A 19,436-nucleotide genomic window follows, 5' to 3' on the forward strand; every position below is an offset into this window, starting at 1 on the left:
CTTTTACCCGCATAAAATGAATCACAATTCTTACATAAAGCTAAATAAATAATTCCCTTTGTGTTACAGTTCACAAATGTGTTCAAACTGATTTTTCTATTTCTGGCCTTCAAATACAAGGTTTCTCCTGTTATAAGATTGGAACAATAATTACAACTTCCACATTTAAACATTCCCTTCTTGACCCTATTTCCATCCGGGTTTCCCCTATAGTTATTTTTCTCTAAAAGGTTCTTTATGTTATTCCCTTTCCTTTATGTGAATCTCAATTCTTTATCAAAAATGTAATTCAAGTCAGACACCTTTGCAAAATTTTTCCATTCTTTTTCAATAATTTTCCTAACTAGGCCTGCCTCACCATCATATGTAATAATTATACCTGACTTATGGGAATCTTTTGCTATTTCCTCTTCCTTATTTGTATTAAAATTAGGTATTTCACTTTTCCCTAATATAGGGGCAACCCTAGTTTTTCTCCCTATTTCCACTTCTTTCTGTGTCTGCCCTATTAAATCAATAGGATAACCTGTCAGTGAACAAATTCTTCAAATATTCCATTTCTATTTTGAAAGTCAAATCCTCAGAGGTCATTCTACTCGCATGTATCAACTGCCCCTTCACCACCCCTTTCTTGTGATGGCACGGGTGGGCACTAGTATAGTGTAAGTAAGAATTCGAAAAAGTGTCCTTACGATGTATTTTTGATGAAAAAATGTCCATCAATTTTTCGTATATTCACATCCAAATAATTTATATGTTCACTATTAAAATCAAATGTAAACCTTAAAAATGTAGTCGTTGTGTTAAGATATTCCACAAATTTCTTAAATGTACTTTCTGTATTAATCCACAAGATACAGATATTGTCCAGGAATCTGCCATAAAAATTCCAGTATTGTCTAAAGTCAGAACTGAACACACAAGTATTTTCCCAATGTGACATTATTACATTTGCAAAAGTGGGGGCACAATGAGCACCCATTGCTACCCCACTTGCTACCCCATTGCTTGTAGTATTCACCCTCAAAAAATATAAAATTGTTTTTTAATATTATTTCCATCAACACTAAAATGGTTCTGAATTCATTAAAAGTAATTTCCTTATAGTCTATCAACATTTCTTTGAACCATTTTAGACCCATATCATGGGGAATACTAGTAAATAAATCAATCACATCCAAGGTAGCAAAACATACATTTTTTGAATATAGAGTATTGTCCAAAAAAATCCCATGAGTCACTTAATATGTTCTTATTAGCCTTAACAAGTTTCTTAATTTTTTGGTCCACATACTTTGCTAGAGGAGCCATAACTGATCCTTCAGCGGATACTATAGGCCTTAAAGGGGGGTCATTCACATTTTTATGAACCTTAGGTATACCGAATATCAATGGTACCCTTGGTTTCTCTACATATAAAAATTCATAGGTAGCCTTCTCAATTATACCTTCCATTAACAAATCATTCAATGTCACAAACATTTTTTTGTGTGCTATATTAATTTTGTTGATTGATATCCTAATGTATTACCTATGAAGATAAAATGTTGGAATTATTAAATGACACAAACAAGTATGCTAGGATATCAACCAGTGTTCCTTCTTATAAACCAGTACAGTGTTCCTTCTTAGCCTGGTCCATATTTTTTATCTCCCACTTTTTCATGTATTCTTTCTTATAATAACTTATTGGACTTCTGCATTAAACCATCAGCTTGCCTTATTTACCTTTTTTCCATACCTGGCTTGACCACATATCTGTTCTGTAGTCCTCACACATTCTCTTTTGAGATACTGCCATTCTTCTTTGACTCCAGCTAGTTTCTCTTCTTCCTGAGGTGTTGCAGCCCTGAGTATTTTCGTGAACTCTTGTGTTTTCAGTCTAGTTAACTTCAAAGTCTTGAGCTTAGACTCTGTTGAACTTAGAGTCTTCTCTGATCACCAATTGCAGCTGATTGTGGTCACCAGTGGTTTATGCTATGGAACAACTGTTTCACTTAGATGACTTTACAATCTCTGATTCTACCTCACTGTCCTTTCCTTATTAGGAGGAAGTCTATCTGAGTTGCATTTTGGCTGCTCTTGTAAGGTTCCTGTGATAATCTCTCTTGCTGAACCATATGCTGGCCACCATCAAGCCATTTGACAGAAGTCTAGAATGGCTTCTCCTATTTATTCCTGTTGCCCCACCCATGTAAACCCATGCAGACCTCATATAGTGTTAGTTCTATTTCCTCGATGTGGGAATTCAGTTCCCCCATTATCAACACCAACTCATGCTGTCCTGCTTTATGCAGTAGGCCCTGCAAGGGAGCACAGCAGGTCATTGAAAGTAATTTTGGTGAATGCAAAAAGAGCGAGTGCTATTCGTTGAAATTACTTTCATCAGTGGTGGAATTTGCTTTTTTTTTCTCCACTGCTGTGCAAACTTGGAGTTGGTATATACAAGCCTGGGGGTGGGGAATGCAGAGGGGCTTTCCCCCTGCAAAAAAAAAATCGAGTTGTTTGTCAAAGGTAGTTTCAGCGAATGGTTTTCATTTTTTCTTCTGTTCACCAAAATGACCTTTGCTGACTTGACAAGAATCCACCCTGCAGCTTCTACCGCAATGTGCTCTTTTCCTTGCCATCACAAGCCTACTGTGGATCATACTAGGAAATGCTGCTCTAACTTTATAGTGGAGTCTGATTGCCATGAATCTATCACTAATTCTGATGACATCCCTCATTGTCTTCAGAAGTCTGTCTCTCACCACAATTCCTGCACCATTTCTGGTCTATCATCCCAATGAGTAGTAAGGTTTGGATCCTAATCCAATTGGCTTTGCCGCAGTGCCTTTCCACCTTGTCTTCTGGTTACACTGGATATCCATTTTCCTCCTTACTATCATCTCATCCACTTCCTGTAAATGAACCTATATTCAGTGTAGCAATCATTAATTAGTGTTTAGTAGGTTGATTGGTTTTGCATCTAGTTTTGCTCGACAAAACTCTCCTAGGTAACCCAGACTTGGCAGTTAGACACAGGCTGACCAGCTAATGTATTGATCCAGGGCTGCTGGGATTTATGGTAGGCACACACTGCCCAGTAGGGGCACTTAAGCCTCCCATCATTAGCATGGCTCCCTGGCATAGATCAGAGTAGGTGTGATCCTAAACCTACTTATCACCAGCAAATGCCCATTGTAATTTTATGGTGACATTAGTCACATGATCAAAACACCTAAAGCCAGTTTTTACACCATTAATTGGTTAGGCTTGACACAGAGTATAGTTTGTGATTTGTTCTCTTATCTAGAAGATACTATTCACCCCAGGTGATGCCTAAATCAGTTTGTCTACAGAACTCTGCCCAAGATAGGCACTACTTACAGATTGTTTTGCTGCCTATGACTGCATTTACTTCTTGGGCGAGTTTAAGGTAGACACCATGGAGACATCAGATAAACATGCAGATTTCACACAGGTGGTGGCTGGAGGTTGGGAAGTGAAGACTTTAACCATTATGCTAATTGTGTTCTGCTGTGATTTGTCACTGTACTCTCCTCTGTCTCTGATAGCCTCATTCCATCTAAATTCCCTAAGTAGTCACGTCATATAGGACCTTGCTTTTTAGATATAACTACTATAGCCCTTAGTTAATCATGCCTAAATTCTTCTTCAGTGTGTTTTATTTCTTTAAAAACTTCATTGTTGTCACTAAGGCTTCCACTGCTGATTAATGGCAGCTTTTGGTATTAAATTTACATCTCACATACATAATACTAGTCATAATACTTTCATGCTTAAAATTGATAAATACAATACATCATTAAAGAATTAATATTTCTCAGTACAAGACAGTGTTCTTTTGAATCAGTTACCTTTGAGTTTAAGGCAGTCTTCTAACTTTAATATAAAATAAATAAAAGTATGCCAGGTCTCAGGTTTGTAGATTTGGTCTACAAACCTTATTTTGTGAGATACTGACTCACTGAAAATCGCTGAGGTTCTTGAACCTGTTTCTCTCTCAAACTGTAATGTTGTAAATCTGAAAAATGGGAGTGAAGATGGGTGAGACATTGGTCAGTGATAAGTTATCCAATGTGAACATAGCTTGGAAGGAGGACAGCCAGTCAAAATGCTACTTCTTGACGTATGTAAAGAAAATAGAGGGTACAGAAGATAATATAATTTACACCACTGGAGACCAGTGCCAGTATATCTAGAGGCCAAACCTGGGACAATTAAGCAAAATTTAACATACAAAAATGCATGGCTGAGATACTGTCTAAATCAAACGCGAACATGCAAACAATTATCATGCATAATATCTTGGTCAGGAGTGCAAGATTAATAAGAGAGGATAAGATCATAGGATGACATTACTTTGTGGGGGGGGGTTGCTGACTGAAAAGGTTAGAATGTTTAACTTAACACAAGTGTGTCAGTAATTGGTAGAATTTACTTTAAGCTTAGGGGATTAGAAAATATTTGAATTTATGTGAATAGAAAAGCCAACACCTATGGGTATATCTGGCTGGAAGAGACTCAGAAGAAGAGAAAGTATGCCTGTAGCATGAGTGGGAGGGGTTGTGGGAGGGGGATTGGGAAAGAGAGTACTTTTCTGGAAGGAAGACTTAACATCTAAAATTCTAGAAGAAAATGTGACTAAAAACAACATTCCCACATCAAAACAGAGCAGGGGTCAGTTGTCAGGATGCTGATAGGCTGACAGTGCTTTTTATCAGCTCTCATATCCAAGTTATATTTCTGACAGAACATTTTAAAAACTGAGACTCCTAAACTTCTTAAACTTAACCTGTAACTTTTACTGTGGTCTTTGGAAGTCTACATTGGATTATTTTGTTTAAATTCTTGGATTTGTCTGTCAAAATTCAAGCAGAAAGGGCTCAGATTCATAGAATGAGTTATCAAAAACCAATTCACAGGACCAGACAATGGATTAGGAACTACAAACTTTATTATCTACCATGCAAAATTTATTTTTGAAATTTGACAAAATGGACAAAAACTTGACTCTTTTAAAGAAAAATGCACAAAACAAATGGAGCAGTTACAAGAACTAATAATGCAACATAAGATTCAAATTGCTGACATAGAAGAAACATTAAATGACACGGAAGTCAGACTCGTGGAACAAGGACAATAACTTGAATCTCTCTCAAAATAAAATTCTTTTCTAAAACAAATCAGATCACCTAGAAAATAGGTCAAGGAGAAACAATTTGCATATTTATGGATTACTGAAAATGACTGAAGGAAACAGTATGGTAAATTTCATCGCAATGTTCTGAATTTACCCAAGTCTTTTTCTTATGGAATTTAAAGAGCCCATAGGTCACTGGCAGTTTGTTAATCTTTCAGCAAAGTAAATAAAAGTCCAAGATCAATAATAGTAGGATTTATATCCTCAGTACAAGGAACTGGTGCTAAAAACTGCATGGTCAAACTCTCCTGTTAAATACCAAGATAATGTAATAAGACTTGACAATGATTATTCATTGGAGGTAAACGCTAAAAGAAAGAAATGTTTACCTTTAATAAAATAATTGAAGAAGAGACATTTTAAGGTCCATTTACTGTTTCCTGTGAGACTTACAATCTTTTTCTGAGATGGAGCAAAGACTTTTGACACCTTGGATGGAGCTGTGTCATTTTTAACATCTAGCAAAACTTCAGATCAAACAGAAGAAATGGATTATACTGGTATTACCCTAAGCAGAGAGGGATGAATGGAAAAAAGTAGACAAAAAGAAGAAGAGACTAAATGACAAGTAACTTTTAAATAATTATTTTACATATTTCCACCTTTTATACCACACACAAATTATCTAAAGGGAATTACACTTTACTCTGATGGCAAATCTATGAAGTTCCCTAAAATGTACAATAAAAATAATGCTTTTTAACTAACAGACTACAACAGCCCCCCCCCCCATAAAAAGGTAAAAACATTTTATTGTTGTTTATTAACTTTCTAGGTCATTAACTTAACAGCTTGGTGATGCTTGAACAAGTATGCATAAAACTAATAAGTATTGTAAATAACACTAGCATAATACATGAAACAAAAAATCTTTATATGCTTATACCTTTTGTTAGAGTGTTTCAGTCTCATATTCTCAAATTACTTTAAAAAAGAAAGGGGAAAAACTAAGCTTAAAGAAAATGAAAATGTTTAAGTAACACATCATATTGCATATTTTTATGCATATTGCAGACATAGAATTTTGTTTACAGCTTAAAAAAGGCACTTAAATGAACATTTAAAATGTTTGTCTGAACATACAGTTTAATATAGATTTTGAAACAAGTCTAAATGTTAACAGAAGATATGTGTCTGTTTTTTTAAATCTTTGTCTATGAATGTTTCATGGTTTAACTAATTTAATAATTAGTACATACTTAAATGGGGAAAAGAAATGTCTTTATTTCTATATGGAATGAATAAGGCTCATTATAGTTAAACTAAAACTTATCTCAAGTAAATGTAAACTTGATTTTAACTACAGAGACATGTTTGTGCTTTAACAGCCATTTAGAAGGGGGGATGCTCTCAAGCATTCTTCAAGTATGAAGCTGTTTAGAAGTACTCAAATTGCTTATTTACTTGTTTCTAGGCTTCCCGCCAAGGTTGTGAGCTGAAAAGCTTGTTTCCTTGTTCCCAAGATGTTTTTATTTCCATTATTAGCATATTTAGAAGCTAGAAATCCCTTTGTGACAGTGTGAGTGCTTGAAAATGAAAGCAAAAGGCTCAGGCATGATGTAAGCACTTACATTAAAGGTTAACAATGAGCTGTTTGAATTTCTCAGCTTCTTAAAGGAATATTTACCTAATAACACCCAAAACTGTATAATTTGTATAAGAATAAAAGCAATGAGAGATTTATTAACAAGTAATTTAATTAACTTATAGAAGAGACGCATTATATCTGATTTTAATGTAAATAGGAATTTTTTGTAATTAGATTATATAAAATAAAGAGTTTAATTTGAAGCAGACTGCGCTACTACACAATATAATAGTAGCTTCACTGGGTTTAATTAGAGTAATGGAACCTTGTTATACATTTTTATAGATCTGAATTGTTTTGCTGATTAGATTAATCTGAATGACAAGTATTAATCCATTATTATCAAAAGGAGTTTGACTAATTGAAAATTGTATATTATAAGTAAACACAAGAAGTCAATGTAACTCATTATTTTAATATGAAATTAATATGCTTAATATAGTAATATGGTTATGTTAATTCTTTTTCTTGGATCTAAAATCAAATTTTATGAAAAATGTCTTATATGAATAGGGTACAACACATAGCAAGCTTCTTTCTGTTAGGCAGAATGTATAGATAATTGGGTTGAGAAATGACTTAGAGGGGGTGTTAGAGGGTACGCTTGAATGGCCAGGCTATTCAAAGCTGGGGGTGTTTCCCCATGGGAGGGTTAGTTTTTTTTGTCTCAATCTTTAAGGTTTTATTGTTCAATTCCTTTTTATTGGGTGTGTATGAGTTGTAAGTACTTTGCTACATCAAATTAAAATAAGGCATTCTCTTTAGTTAAATCTATGTGCTTATTAGTATAAAATATATTCACATGACTAGCAGTATGAGTGGTAATGTAACTATGAAATGTATTTCCATTAATGTAAATGGTCTGAATAATAATTGTGACAAAGAACACAAATAACTATACAGTTTTAGTAAGTTCGTACTATAAACAAAAGAAGAGGGAAGTAGTAATCCTTTGGAAAAACTCAATCTTAATGCCAAAAATTCTAAATAAATATTATGACAAAACAGGGATGTTCTGTTTAGTAATGATATCCATAAATGGGATGATATATACTCTAGTAAACATTTATTGGCTGCTTGGATTATGTGTCATAGTAGTCAAGCAGCATTTAGAAGACATTGTACACCATGTTAAAGGGAAAATAATCATAGCAGGAGAATTTAATTGTATAATGAATGATGAGGACACTGATGCTAGAAACATATGAAAGAAAACAGCAATTTCTAAGGTTCTATCTGATTTTACTGAGAGTTTTAATATCATAGACATTAATGAATATGCTGATTCTAACACATTATTCTTTACACAGTACTCTCAGAGACATGACACGCATTCAAGAATAGATAGAGTGTACATATCAAGAGATCTAACTACAAAGTTGGATAAAGTCATAGTAATCACATGCCCATTTTTATACCATAATGCAATTACTTTTGATTTAAATTTTAATACAAAACAAAGAATAACTGTAACTAGAATTCCTTCATAAATAAACTTAAAGTATTTTAAGGAATTTTATGTTAAAGAGATACAAACATTTGTAGACATAAATCTTAATGAAGACATATCAGATATATATATTTGGGAATCTTTGAAGTCAAATTTATATAGTAAGGTATTAACATGGTTTAAAATCAGGAAAAGGCAATGGGACAAAGACTTACTGGAATTTCAAGCAAAAATTGGCACATTAAAGCTAGACATTCAGAAGGGAAAGCCAAATTTAATAAGTAAATTAGATGACATGAATAAAAAATATTTAGAGATACTACATCATAAGACAATGATAAATTTAGAGAAGATCAAACCATGTTTGTATTCAATGAACCCCATAAATCGAAAAAGTAGCAAACAGAACTAAAAAGATCATAAAGGCTAATCAAATAAAGGAAATATACATTCCAGATACCAGAAAGAAATTATCAGACATAGAAGGGATATTAAAAGCATTTTAAATTATACTTTCATAGAGTTAATACTCAAAAGAAAATAATAGAATTGCAAAACATATTAAAGTCCTTCTTTAGAAAACATATTAAAACCAAAGTAACTGATGATCATATAAAATTAATAGACAACCATGAATGAACTTAAGTCACAAATTAAAAATTTAAAGCCGAACAAAACACCTGACATAGATAGTATGATCCCAAAAAATGTTCAAATTATTAACCAAAGAAGCTCTGACATTACTATTAAAAGTGTTTGCATTAGTAAGGGAAAGCAAAAAGTTCCCCTTCTTGGAAATATACAATATCATCACCTATTTTGAAACCAGATAAAAATGCAAAGGAAGGTTCATCTTACAGACATGTAACTTTACTAAATGTTGATTATAAAATATTTTTGGCAATATGTGCAGCTAGGATCAAACAGCTACTTCAATTATTAATAGATGAAGATCAAACTGGCTTTATAAAAGACAGAAATTTTTATTTATTTTATTTTACATTTGTTTACCAGGAAAGTCAGACTGGACACCCCCGGGGAGAAAAGCTCTACACAATGATACATTAATTACAGAATTAATAATAAAAAGTAATAAAACCGATATAAATGCAATTTAACAATAATACATATGATAACATTAAAAGAATTATAAGTATACAGAAATACATATGATAACATTAAAAGAATGATGTCTAATTGATTACATTAACCATACAAAATGTAATATGAATATAGTCAGTTTAGACATAAATAATGCCATTGATTCTGTCCACTGGTATTATATATGGTCAGGTCTAGAAGATTATGGATTCTCAAAAATTCACACTAGTAATCAATTCACTTTATGATAAATCCTTAGCATATATAAAGATTGGATTATGCTTTAATAAATCATTAGAAATTACTAAAGCTACAAAACAGGGATGCCCCTTGTCTTCATTATTATTTGTCTTAGTAATCAAACCTTTTGCAAATTATATTCGAATGGATAAGAACATTAAGGGTATACAAACTGACAACAGTTTGAAACTGAAGGTACAGTTGTTGTAGATATTTTATTAACCTTAAAGGATAGCACCTCTCTAAAAATTCTATTAAGTTTAATTGAACATTTTCAGAAAATCTCACACCTTAAATTTAATGAAAATAAGACACATATATGACTTATAAATTCTAATAAGAAATACATAGATAAGTATTTTTCTAAATATATAGCTGCTGACAATAAGGTAAAATACTTAGGGGTTACATTAACAGATGAACTAGATAAGACAATAACAATAAACTACTCTAATTCTCTAAATAACATTAAAACACTCATTTAAAAATTGAGTGAATACTTTTTACAATGGAGGGCAGGTATTATATAAATAAAATGATTATTTTTTCCAAAAATAATATACTTCATACAGGTTTTTTCTGTGTTTCCTTTTACTAAACTATTGTAAAACTTCTTATGGTATCCCAATAAACCCAGAATAGCTCTGAACCAAAATGATTTGAAAGAAGGAAGAATCAGTCTTCCAGATATATAAATATATGCATTATAAAACAATATCTTTATGGGTAAATAATGCTTATTCTGCCAGATGGAATTACATGCATTAAAATATATGGCTAAAATCAGGTTTTACATTACCATCACAATATACTGAGTTGGTTTCAAATAACCTTCTTTGGATGAAGAAAGAACATTTTACAGAAAGCAAACAGGAGCAAATAAGTTCCAAGTTTATAAAAACATATTAAATTGATATAAAACCCTTATGAATAGGAATCCCAACATAAAAGCTTTTTCATTCTTGCTATATCCTATTGCACACATACAAAATAGCATAAAAACTTTTGACATAAATATAATCAAGACTCTTAAAAAGCATGAACTGATTATTGGCATCAGTTACTAGACTCTGGAAAAGTTTTACAAATAAGGAACAAATTTGATTTAGGTAATGATTTATGGCTAAGTATACAGGACATAAGACAATACATTTTAAACAGAACAGAGACAATGCAATTATTAGTCAGATAAAATATACCTAAACTTTTAGAGCACTTCATATTTTCAGTAACACAAACTGTTCATGGAATAGGTTAGTTATCAAACATCTATAAAATAATTAAAAAACTAAATTATATCATACAGAGAATCTGTGGGACTACTAAATAATCAAATGACAATGTGAAGAAAGTAATATTTCTCTCCACAAAGCAAACATCTCTTTCACTGCAATGGAAACTGTTCACATGGAAATTCATTCATAGGTCCTTTATAACACCACATAAAATGGAAATAATGTTTAAAAAAATATAGAGTGTTGGAGATGTAAAAGGAACCTGGGAGCAGATTGGAGGCATATGTTTTATGAGTGTCATTTACTTAAACCATTTTGGGATAAAGTTAATTTTTTCTTGCAAATCGTCTTTAATGATAATTTTCATTTGTCTCAGTCTTTGATCCTGTTTAATGCTCCCATACCCCAATGTGTTACTAGAACAAAGTTTTCACTATTATGGACACTACTGGCTATAGCACACAAAACCATTAGTACAAACTGGAAAAGTGAGACTTCACCCATATTTAAGGAATATGAATGGAAATAAGAACAGAAAGAACAACATCTTATTTTAACTCATGGAAGAAAGTGAACAAAATAATATAGAGAGAGATGTCTGTAATACCTAATGGAATGAAGTTTTAAATGTAAAAATGTGTAACATCTTTTAAACATAGACACCTTTGTAAATAAACAGGAGACTAAGAAAACATAGGGAATGAGAGAAGCTATGAATATTAACATCTGTAAGTGGATGTAAAAGGCATCTTGGATGTACATAGAAGATAATGAAGAAATTAAAGAATGTATGGTACCTATGTAAGCAGCATTGCTAGCAAGAGGTGCCTAATATGATGATGTAAGGTAGGATAAATTTAATGTGAATAATAATTCATGGCCTTTAGAGGCTTATTGTGGAAATGTTTTTTTTTTTTTGAGGAATATAATCATAGAAAAAAGTGGTTATTTCTAACATCATCATCATGAACCCCCTTTTTCCCATTTTTTTCTACATGGGGTTGGGGTTGGGGTGTTGTGTCAACTATTGCAATTTCTATATATTCAATGCTACTCTCTGACCTTCTTTGATAGTCAGTGCCTGACTGTTGTAAGTCTTATCTCACAATTCGTCCACCTCTTTGCTGGACACTGTAATTTCTTCTTTACCAAATTGTCTTCTGCTTTTCTGCACATATGCTTGAACCACTAAAATCTGTTTTGTTTGACCTTCCCTGCAATTGGAGCTACTTTGGCTTATGCTGTGATGTCCTCATTTCTTTGTCTGCCCCACAGTGTGTATCCTACCACTGATCACAGACACTTCATCTCCATCGCCTCTAGCTTTCTAAGCTGCTCTGTCTTTACTGCCCAGGTTTCTATGTCATATATGGTCACACCACTGTTTTGTACACCGTACTTTTCAGCTTTTTTGGCATTCATCTGTCATACACTACCCCTGATACTCTGCGCCAGTTGGCTGCCCTTATTCAGATTTCCTTTCTTCTCAACAGAATGTTTCACTGCCAATGTTGCAACAATTAACTGAATTTTGGCTGTTTGAATGTGCTCGTCACAGTGGGAAATCTGCTTTCCCCAAAGGTGCAGTGATCTGAAAGCTGAGTATGGTAACTAGGGAGTGGATAAGGCACAGTTGTATGTAAGGGGAGAAAGGCATTGCCGCTTTCATATAAAATAATTGTTTTTTACTTTAGTAAAATGCTACTTTGTATAATACCTTCCATGAAAATGAGATTTGAACAGATTATTTTTGAGAAATTTTACAGCATCGAATTACTTAATTTCTAATTTAGCTCTGCCAAACTCATCACAACTGCATTCAGTCTATTTCTCTCAACATTCATAATTATTTCATTTTTATAGCCTTCTCCCATTTCAGTATTACTATGTCCTTTGTTAGTATGTTTCCTGTTTGATATTCTTATTTGCAAACACTTGCCAGGATTTTCTGTTACTGCGTGAGCAGCTAATCAAACTGTATAATTTCTGTTTTGAAGCTTTATGGTAATTTTGACATGTTTGTATCAGTTTAAATGCCACTGTATCCACAGGTTTTATGCTCACTTAAATGCTTCTTTATTATCTCTTTTCCTACAGCTGGGGAGAGCACTGGGGTGAGAATGGATATATCCGCTTGGTCAAAGACAAGGACAGCCACTGTGGTGTGGCAAATCAAGCCAGCTTTCCCAGTATGTAGATGGCTATGCTGTGCTGGAAAATAATGGCTGCTTCTTTTCTCTATTTACATTGCAAATGTTCATGCCACTGGTGCTTTGTTTATTCTATACAGATGTTTTAGGAAGAGCATAAGGCTACTAGAAAAACTACTATGGACTGTGAACTGAATGAAGACAGAATGTAAAAATGTTGTACCTGTATTGGTGTGTCACACAAAAATCAGAGATTTACAACGTCTTAACAGATTCTGCCTTCTACAACTCCAGCATTGATCCTAATTTTCTTCATATCATGGTATACTCTAGTCAGCATGGATTAACAGCCTGTTAGATTTAATAAGTATCTCACACCTCCCAAGATTAACAGACTTTTTTACCTGTTCCCACGTTTCATTTGCAGTACAGAATTTTCAATACCCATTGCAGACTTCTTGCCATGTTTACAAATTTAGCCATTCCGGATTTCTTTACTCCAACTGTCTCCAGAAGGTACTTTTTCTTAACTTGTTTAGTGTGGCTTCTTAACTCTTTGCAGTATGGAAATTTTAATAACCATTGCAGACTTCTGACATTTTTAAAAACTCCCTCATTCTGGATTTCCTTACTCTGTAGCTGTCTCCAGAGGGTACTTTTTCTTAATATGTTTAGTGATAGAATAGTTTAGGGCTGTTGTTATTTTAGCATGTACTCTGCTGGCTAATGTTTTATTTCCTCATATAATGTCAGTGTTGTTATATTAATTGCACCATTTTAAGATTAAACTTTGTTTTAAGCTACTACATGCTACTGAGTGTTCTTGTTTGTGCTATTCACTCTAAATGTTCTCTTGCCTGCTCCTTTTTATTTCATATTTCACTTTGGTTACTTTTCAGATGAAAATTGCTGTGTTAGGTGTGTTTGCAAAATGTGGCAGCGATTTATATACCTGTGTTATGTCTTGTCCCTCTGTACCACCATCACATTTCTTTGTTAATTTACCAGTTTTGCTTAATTATTTTTTGAGTTTACAGCTTTTGAAACTGTGAAACACTAAAATGTCTTTGAACTAAATCATGAAAGCATACAGAAGCCTCTGGATTAAAAAGCATTACTTAAAAGTACACACAGCTGTAAAAAAAAATCACTGCTCTACTGCCTAAATCTCACCCTGTTATTGAATGTAATACACCATTCTGTATATCCTTCACCTTGCAACTTGTTCAGCCAGAGAAGGTATAGGAAACATTAGCAGGCAGGTATTAATTTATTTATTTATGCATGTTTTGTTGACCAGGTTAGCCCCACTAAGCCAGTGGACTGTTTTCAGGGGAGACATGAGGTGGTATTCACACTGACTAGAAAATATTTGGGCAGGGCAACTTCTCCTGCTCTGTTTTAGTAAGTGTTATAGGATCTTTAACCTGAACTATCCCTATTCAGGCAGATGGGATCAAGGTTTAGCATCTCATCTGGAGAACAGAAAACTGAAGAGTGCAACACCACGTAATGCTGCACTGCAGTGTCAGTACTTGGGGTGGGAATAGAACCCACAGCTTTCTGATCCTCCAGCACCAAAGGCAAGTGTGCTACCTGTTCATCTACTGTCACTAAGTTATTATATACATAGTATAAATCATTGGTACAGAACTGTTATTTAACTGATACTGATTCAGAAATGAAAATGTACATTATTCAGAAATATCACTCAAAAATGTCATATATCATATTAAACAACTCACTAGACTATGTAAGTCATTGGAAATTTCAGAAGAGCAAAAAAAAAACATAAATATTTATAGAGTTAAGATGACCAGGAGTGTTTAACTGGTATAGAAAAAGAGTATAATCTGAAAACAGAAAATTAAAGACAGGACACAAAAATATGAACCAGAATAGAATATCAGTGTGGAGAACGTGATGGCAAATACCCACATAGAACTTACCTTATAAAATATAAAATATATATGAAATCCAAATCACTCAAGAATGATTACTCACCTAAGCTCAACTCACACCAAAGTGGTAATATGGTTATAGCCATCCAGGGCTGGAAGTAATGTGCCAGAAAATTGAAGAAGAGTCATGACAGTTGGATCAGTGAGGGACAAAGTTTTAATTAAAATATACCTGACTTAACAAAAGAAAATTAACAGTTTAAAGTTTAGACTAGTCATGTGCCATAAAGAGACAATTGCAAAAAATAAATAAATAAAAAAACTGTGTGATAGAATAGACAAAGTGAGAGAAAGGAAGTAAAAACTCAGAAGAGTACATATGTATGGTATACACATTGATGTGAGCGAGGTTGAACCAGAAATGGAATTTCGTATCAGAGACATAAAATCAAGGCTCAGAATACCACTCATGCTCACAACTGCACATGCCTACACATCTATGGAACCACTACCAGTACCAGAATATTTCCAAACAGATGTTAGTATGAATAAAATATACCATGCGCAAAACTTTATATGCTGCAAGGCAAAGTTGTGTAGTTATCTATGCCACAGTGAAAGCACTACACACAAGTCAACTTCTAAGTAAAATATATGATGCAGCTGAAAAAAAATATATATATATATATATATATATATATATATATATATATATATATATATATAGCTTACATGCAGAAAATAATATAATCTAAAGTAGCAGTAACTCCACAGATTACAGAAAGGAGAAGGTGTGATGATCTAGCAGAATTTGAACTCCCCAGATAATTTGGATTGATAGAAATGGAGAAAGAAACTAAAAGGGATCCTCTGTTATTGAAGGTGAAGCCGTTTAATGTTAAAACATATCCAGATGGTGTCAAACTATACAGATATGAATGATGCAAGGATGATACCATACTAATAAAAATAAATATTTGGTTTCCAAATATGGGCAACATAAAACACAGTATATTACTCAAATGTTCAATGAGCCAAGCAAACTGAGAAAAGTAATGTACCTGTTGAGATGTCAGCATTGCCAGAAACATTTTAGACAGATATTAGCATTGATATCTATCAGCCAACTAATAATATGGACAATCTTCTAATTGTGACTGACAGATACACTAGCTATCCCATAGAAGAACAATACTGTATCAACAAAGCTAAAATCCACAAGACAGAACTGGTTTATTACAAATACACAAATTAGATTAAAACAATAAAATTATGTGGATAAGCACTTTCGGAATCCCTTCTTCAGATCCATAGAACCATGTGACACAATAGGCTTCTTAAAAGATGCTTGACCAATCAAACCTCTTTCCTAAGCCGATGCCTCTTCAGTGCCGGTTTTAAAGGGAGAACACCATTTAAACCTGGCTCACAGCCCGTTCTCATATCAGCAATCCACTGAAGTTCTTTAAATTCAGTGGTATTAAATAAATCACCTCTCTTAGGACCATCTATAATACATTCTGTCACCATAAAAGAAAATGTTATGCCCCGAGAGCTGCATAATGTGCTGTGAAAATGCACTGGTGTTGACTTTATGCTTAATCTCATTGAGATGCTTCAAAATCCTAGTCTTAGTTCATTTTCCCAATATAAAACTGCTCACAGTCCTGACGTAGCAATATAGACCGCATTCTTGGTGTTACAATCCGCAAAAGTATCCAAATAATAAACTCTCTTAGTTATAGGATGTATAAACATGTTAGTAATATTAATAAATGAACACGCTTTACATCTGCTACAGATGAAAGTACCTTTCCTCAAGGTATTCAATTTATTCATCGTTCTCTTTTCACCACATAAAAGTTGTTTTACATTAGGTCTGTTCTTAAAACAGGACCTAGGGGTCTCCCCTACTAATTTCTTCAGTGACACATCAGCTGTTAATATTTTCCAATTGTTTTTGATTATGTCACATATTGATTGAATTTCCTGGCTATATGTAAGCGTACATCTTATACTTTCAGATTCATCCCTTTTTCAGGTCAATGTAGCCTTGGATCTTCCTGCATTATGATAGAAATATAGTTCCTTTCTGGTTGGACTCAAGTTCACTGCCATTTCTCCTCTCTCTATCTCCTTCACTTTATAGCCCCTTTCACATAATCACTTTTTCATATTGGAAATATCAATAACTTGTTCTTCCTGCTTAGTACTTAACCAGGAGGTCCTTAAAAATTGAACCACCTATTGTGGTTCTATGGATCTGAAGAAGGGTTTCTGAAAGCGCTTATCCACCTCATTTTATTGTTGTTTTAATCTATTTTGTGTATTTGTAATAAACCAGTTCTGTCTTGTGGATTTTAGCTTTGTTGTTTCGGTTAGATATATTTTGAAGCTTCATTTGCTCTATTCTATCTGTTTATTCTTGCTGTTTACATAGAAGAGCAATACCGGCTATGTCAGCTGAAGCTGTTACACCAGCATAGATGACATTTTAAAATGTTTTATTTTCCATGTTCAGGTCACACAGTAGACCACATTTTAATATAAATATGTGCTTTTAATCTTTTTTTTTCAATATTGTAGATCTGATGTTACTCAACTCAGTATTGCTGAGCAGCATTTGAATAAGATGATGACTAATTTCTGTTTTCCTGTTTATATGAGTACAGTCTGTAGCTGAAGCCCTGTAACTTGTGTCAGTAGCAGTGGATAGTACACTACAGTTCTTATCTTTCTGAATTATATTTTTCATTTGTAGTGTGTGTGTGTGTGTGTGTGTGTGTGTGTGTGTGTGTATATATATATATATATATATATATATATATATATATATATATATATATATATATATGTATATATATTTGTTAGGAAATGTTTTAGTTATTTATTATTTACTGACGTTTGATTACTGGATAGAAGCCCATTTTCAGCGGAGTGCCGGGGAGAAAAGCTCCAAATTATTACAAAACATTTTAAGAACAATAAGTTTACAATCTTCAAAAATATCTGCCATTTTAAATAATTACAGCAAATAAGACAATAATATAAAAACATTGGTTAATAATTGATGCAAGTTATATTACAATCATTTAATATTTAGAGAAATTTTAGACAGTTTGCAAAGAAAGTAAAGGTAAGTTAGTCTAATAAAAGCGGAATTGCAATATGAAGTGAGGAAAAAACTGATTTATGGTATATTTAGAGAGAATGTCAGGGAAAAGAATTTGATAGCAGTAAGGAAGTAAGTTAATAAGGGACAGTAAGGAGGTATAAGGAAAGAATAGGTACTTGTTCACATTTAGGGATACAGTTTATCCTGGTTTTGAACAAAAGCAGAGCCAGATTTTAGCTACAAAGTCTTTCACAGTGGTTTTGAAAGAACAGGAGGAGGATATAGACCTGATGGATACAGATAAGGAATTCCATGCCTTAGCAACCTTGTACGAGTACATACAATGACCAGCAGATTTGATAAGTTTGTAAACAGATAGGAGTTTTTGATCACTGGATCCCAATGACTGGCCTATTGTGTAGAATGTTTTTTAGTGCTGGACAGGCAGATGGATGCTGGATAATTTTATATGTGGTAAGAAGCTCTGTATATGTTAGTTGATGATGCAGCTCTAACCAATTTAGGTTTTTCAGTGCTACACAGTGATGGGTTCTGAAAGGGGTATTTGCTGCAAATTTAGCAATTTTGTTATAGCATTGTTCACATTTTAATTTTAGTGCAGCCCAGAGGTTTGTAAGGATGGGAGCACCATAAAGAAGAGTGAGGAGGAAATAGGTAGTGGCAAGTGTACTGTTAGTTGCATCGGTGAGAGCGTTTTTGGCTCGGTGAAGCATCCCTAGTTTTTCTTATACAGTTTTGTATATACAGGTTGAATGTAAGATTATCATCCACTATCATCCCTAATAATTTGCTATAAGAAGTGACTTCAGTGGCTGTATTATCAAGAGAGAGGACTTTCATTTTTTTTTGTGCGACAGAGGGATTTGGGGAAAAATTAGTAGTTTGGTCTTTTTTAGGGTGAGCATGAGTTACAAAGCCATATTTTAGTGGCTGTTAAAGCTTCCGGAGTAATTTTTTGGAGGTGTACCATGTTGTGAGATGTGCAAATGAGAGCGTAATTATCTGTGTATTGTATTAGGGTGGCCTGTTGTGTGGATGCATAGAGGGTGTTGGTGAAAATGTTACAGAGGGGGGGACCAAGGATAGAGTCTTGTGGTACACCAGTGGTGACTAGGAGGTAAGGAGAAAGAATGGCATGCCATTTTACTGACTGATACCTATTGGGTAGGTAGCTTTTGAACCATAGAAGTGTGGGCTAAGAAAGACCTAGTGAGGACATTTGAAATAGACGTTTGCTATGACAAACTGTGTTGAAGTCTTTAGACAAGTCTAGAAATAAGGAAGAGACTAGTTTGCCATTATCTCTAGCTTTATTGACAGTATCTATATACGTTATAAGGGCAGTGCTAGTATTATGGAAAGGATGGCAGGCATGTTGTGTATGGGATAGAAGTTCTTCCTGCTGGAGATAGTTTAGCAATTGTTTTTG

At 33.6% G+C, this 19,436-nt stretch overlaps 1 protein-coding gene across 1 annotated transcript in view; it reads left to right on the forward strand.

The window, feature by feature from the left end:
• Positions 1-13,773, forward strand: part of LOC122787200 (procathepsin L-like) — a 282,706-nt gene extending 268,933 nt beyond the window's left edge. The window contains exon 8 of the mRNA XM_044053790.1: positions 12,918-13,773. Within this exon, the coding sequence (XP_043909725.1) occupies positions 12,918-13,017 (100 nt within the window). The 3' untranslated portion in view covers positions 13,018-13,773. The remainder of the gene's footprint in view (positions 1-12,917) is intronic.
• The last annotated feature ends 5,663 nt before the right edge of the window (positions 13,774-19,436 follow it).

Source organism: Protopterus annectens, chromosome 13.part0, assembly GCF_019279795.1.
Source record: "Protopterus annectens isolate FY-2018-M chromosome 13.part0, PAN1.0, whole genome shotgun sequence".
Classification (NCBI taxonomy): domain Eukaryota; kingdom Metazoa; phylum Chordata; order Ceratodontiformes; family Protopteridae; genus Protopterus; species Protopterus annectens.